The sequence below is a fragment of the Chrysemys picta genome, chromosome 18 (genome assembly GCF_011386835.1).
Source record: "Chrysemys picta bellii isolate R12L10 chromosome 18, ASM1138683v2, whole genome shotgun sequence".
In the NCBI taxonomy this organism is placed as follows: domain Eukaryota; kingdom Metazoa; phylum Chordata; order Testudines; family Emydidae; genus Chrysemys; species Chrysemys picta.
Window position 1 is genome coordinate 479036 of NC_088808.1, and position 3999 is coordinate 483034.

At 60.4% G+C, this 3999-nt stretch overlaps 1 protein-coding gene across 1 annotated transcript; it reads right to left on the bottom strand.

Annotated features, from left to right (window-relative positions):
- Positions 1-1080: 1080 nt before the first annotated feature.
- Positions 1081-3665, bottom strand: LOC135976498 (maestro heat-like repeat-containing protein family member 1). The gene is made up of 5 exons (XM_065572432.1): positions 3590-3665; positions 3062-3167; positions 2758-2853; positions 2520-2624; positions 1081-2070 (listed from the first exon to the last, which is right to left on the bottom strand). Exons 2-5 carry the CDS (start codon positions 3161-3163, stop codon positions 1861-1863), a joined length of 513 nt encoding a protein of 170 aa, XP_065428504.1. The 5' UTR covers positions 3164-3167; positions 3590-3665; the 3' UTR covers positions 1081-1860.
- Between the last annotated feature and the right edge of the window lie 334 nt (positions 3666-3999).

Consider the following 3999-nt stretch of genomic DNA (forward strand, 5'->3'; position numbering starts at 1 on the left):
TGCAGCGCCTCGGGCACCTGGCGCAAGTGCCGCATGATACGGAGCTGGCGCATCACATTGGCCGTGACGTCCTCCTGCTGCAAGGGAACGAGAACCTGTCTGAGACTCAGACGCCTCCGAGGAATCAGGGGGGATTAACGGCCCCTGGAACCAGCAGCATTTCCACCCAGCCCCTGCCCACCTCTGAGGGATGGATTCCCCCTCTTGACCCCCAGGATGGAGTCTTGTTGTCCTTCCTAGTGACCTCCAGTGGCAACCCCCCTCCTTGTACGGGGAGCTCCTGCCACTTCCCCCTCAGTGCCCCTGACAGCTGTTCCACCTCCAATCCACAGCTCAAGTTCTCAGACCCCTCTCCTCCAGCCCCACCCAGGTTGGGTAGGGAGGGGACTGTAGCGGGGGGGCAGGAGGGATTCTGGCAGCAGTGAAGTGGGATGTGGGGAGGTTGAGACCTTTCCCCAAGTCACCCCAGCCACTAATGCTGAAGCCGCAGGATGGCAGCCCTGGTGAATGGGACGGATAGGCAGCCCCTGCTGACTAGGGTTACCATACGTCCGGTTTTTCCCGGGTCCTGCTTCAAACCCCCGTCCTGGGGGAATTGCCGAAAAGCCAAACATGTCCGGGAAAATGCCGTCCGGGCACTTCCCCTCCCGCGGCTGCTCTGCTCCGCTCCTCCCCTCTCAGACTTTAAGAGCTGAGCTGCCCAAGCCAGCGCTACTGGCTTCGGGCAGCCCCCCCTGCCTCCGGACCCCCAGCCGCCGGCCAGGCACTTCCCTTCCCGGGCTCCAGCTGAGCTGCTCCGCTCCTCCCCTCTCAGACTTTAATAGCCGAGCTGCCCGAGCCAGCGCCACCGGCTTCGGGCAGCCCCCCCCTGCCTCCGGACCCCGAGCCACGGGCCAGGCACTTCCCTTCCCGGGCTCCAGCTGCTCTGGGGAAGCGCCGGCCGGGGGCGCAGGGTCTGGGGGCTGCCCGGCAAACCGTGAAGCTGGTAGCACTGGGGCAGCCCTTTCCCCATGGCTGGGAGTGGGAGGGAGGAGGGGGCTGAGTTAGGGTGGGGAAGGGGCGGAGTGGAGGGTCCTCTTTTTTTATTTATTAGACATGGTAACCCTACTGCTGACTGAATCCTCCTGTTCTCTCCAGAACGGGTCCAGCCTTGCCAGCAGCAGGACAAGCGTCCCCTGCCCATGTGCCTCAGCCCTGCCTGGTCAGACGCTATCACCCGTCAGTCCTTGGCCTCCCAGGCTGCCAGTGATGGGAGCAACTCTGGGTGGTAGCTCGGGTGACACAGACACCAGACCACTAGGAATTGGGTGCGGCCCTGTGGGACAGGAGAGTCTCACAGAGGGCACTTGGGGGACTCTCCTGCCCTTCCCAAGAGCGATAGCACCCTGTCCTAAGAACATAAGTCTGGGATGAGGCAAAGCTTGTCATTAATTAGCCTGGCTAAAGAGCTGGGTGGAGCTGCTCCGGGGACAAGCTGGCTCGCTCCTGCTCATGGAGGTGAATTCATCTCCCTTCCCAGGAGCACCTGTTCTCCCTTTCATTCCCTACCAGGCTCCTTGTGCCAGGCCAGCGAATGGCCACAGGATGGGAATGAGGCCTGGGCCCCGCCCCAATCTCCTGAGTCTAATGCAGCTGCTCACCTTGTCCCCCATCAGCTGCTGGGTTTCCCCCAGGAGGGAGTAGGTGACAGGGAGAGAGACACACACACATTTGTCCTTCTGTTTGCAGAGCTTGTGTCCTTCCAATCCCATTGGTGGCTGCACAGTGGGCAGAGTCCTCGCTGCGTGCCCGGCCCAACAGAATTGCAGGGCGTGGTGTGGAACACAGAAAGAGATAGAGAGACTCATCCTCCAGCCAGGGTCAGTCTGAGAGAAATTGGCTGGGTCCCAGTCTCACTCTTCTAGCAGGTGCCATTTCCCAGCTGGGTTCCTTACCCCTCTGGTGCAGCAGCAGCTGGTAGAGCTGGTAAACCCCCTCCCTGGCCTGCCGGCTGATGTCCTTGGCTGGGTCACTGACGGACAGAGCCAGCTGTGCCATGTGGTGACCCATCCTGGGGAATTCCGCTGAGTTCTAATGGACGGGAGAGGGAGAGGGGACTCCATCAGCATTTTCCTGTCAGCTCCCAGTCCCCCCCGGGCCAGGACTCTCCTTCCCCTCAGTCCCTCTGCAGGAGATGCTAGAGGATAGGAGCTAGAGCCAGACCCTTAATTTCCTCTGCCCCCAAGGAAGCCTGGAGCACAGGGCTGTGGGCAGGGCCCTCCATGAGGACATGCTTCCCCAGCTGCTCCAGGATGACAGGGAGGCATGAACCTGGAGCACAGTCCCCTTAAAAGCCCAGAGTCACCACTTAACTAGGACAAGAAGAACTTGACTCAAGCCAGGCTCACTCTCTGCTCTGCCTCTGCCTCCCCAAGAGGAACACTCCTAACCCACAGCCCCTGCAGCAGCAGATCCTACAGCCCGTCGGAGCCAGATCACCTACCCCTGGAGTCAGGAAGCTGGGGTCAGAGGTCACTTACGTCAAACTCAGGGAGGGTGATGGTGGATCTGAGCAGGGCCGTGCTGCTCTTAACGGCCCTGGCTCTCTCTCGCGGCACCCTGGACACGATCCAGTAGTTAATGTGCTGTGGGGAAAGGAGGCATTGCACTGACTGCCCTGACCAAGGATGCCCACTGGGGGCCCCGCTAGGAGGACAGACTGGAAAATGGATCTAAGAGTGAAGGTAAAATTGCCCCCACCCCTCTCATCGGGCTCACCTCCAAGATGTACTGGAGCCTGTTAGTGTCTGGGGACTCTGCCAGCAGGTTCCCCAGCATGGCGTCCAGGAGGTCTGGCAAGACCCGAGGCAGATCCTGAAAGCAAGGGAGAGCCATGGGTCAGAGTTAGGGAAACTGGGGCTACACCTGCCACAGGATGGGAAGACGGGTCTCTGGGAAGCACTGGTGAGACCCCAAACACATATCCTGGCCTCTCTCATTCACATCCCACTGCAGGCAATTAGCAAGGATTCATGGCAGGATGACAGCTGGCTCTTCTATCCATGACTTTAGCATAATCTACCTGCACTTGGGTGGTGTCCTTCTCCATGCCCAGGGTGAAGACGGCGTGCAGGGCAGCTCGGAGGAGGTGGGTCTCCAGCTCTGGCTCCAGGGCAGGCGTCATGGTACTGGCAAGAGAGAGGAGCCGGCATTAGACTGTGCAGTGCGGGGATGGGACTGGCACCAACACGCAGGTGAAACTGAAGGGAAATGGGCACAGACTGGCAAGAATGGAAACTGAGGCACCAAGCCAGGGAATGATAAGGCCAAGGTTTCTCAGACAGACAGTGGCAGGGCAGGAATAGCCCCTGTTCCCTGGACCCTGCTGCCCCTCCTGTATCTGATCCTGGGAGTGAGCCTCACCCCAGAGCCGTTGCAATGTTACTGGAGTGAAAAGAACAGCCCAGCCAGAAGAGAGTGAACCTTCCCCGCACCTCTGCCAGAGGAGCCACCCTTGGGCGGTGACCTGGGAGTGGGAGGGGCAGTGACTCCCAGCCCTGGACCTGAGCAGCACTGGGGTTAGGGGAACCGGGCCGGAGGGTCTCGGTACCTGAGGTTGCCCACAGCAATCAGGGAGTTAGCGAGGACGGCGCCGGGTGGAGAGTTATCAGGCAGCTCCTCAATGAGCTCCTGTGAGACCCAAAGGAGACAACGGAGCGTGAGATTCGGGCCACAAAGACACTTCTCAGTGAGGAGATTACACAGCCAGGGCCCCACACAGCCAGCAGGATCCCCCCACCTACCCCCCGCTCCTCCGATTCCTGCCCAATAGTGACCACTCTCCGAATTTCTCCCGTCTCTTTTCCCCAGTCTTCAGCCCCAGCAATCCCTACCCTCTGCTGTCCCTCCAGCACCAACAATCCCCCATCCATTGGCCTGGGGAGACCCCTGCCCCTCCCATGTCTCTGTCTTTCCTCCAGCTGCTGGGCGCCGTGTCTTGCTCACCACAATCCTCTCCGC

Bases quoted from the DNA above. Each gene is read 5' to 3' on its own strand.
- LOC135976498 (XM_065572432.1), bottom strand. From the start codon at position 3,163: ATGACGCCTGCCCTGGAGCCAGAGCTGGAGACCCACCTCCTCCGAGCT. The intron at 2,854-3,061 runs GTAGATTATGCT...CCTTGCTTTCAG, and splicing joins AGGACACCACCCAAGTGCAG to GATCTGCCTCGGGTCTTGCC. The intron at 2,625-2,757 runs GTGAGCCCGATG...CTTTCCCCACAG, and splicing joins GGCTCCAGTACATCTTGGAG to CACATTAACTACTGGATCGT.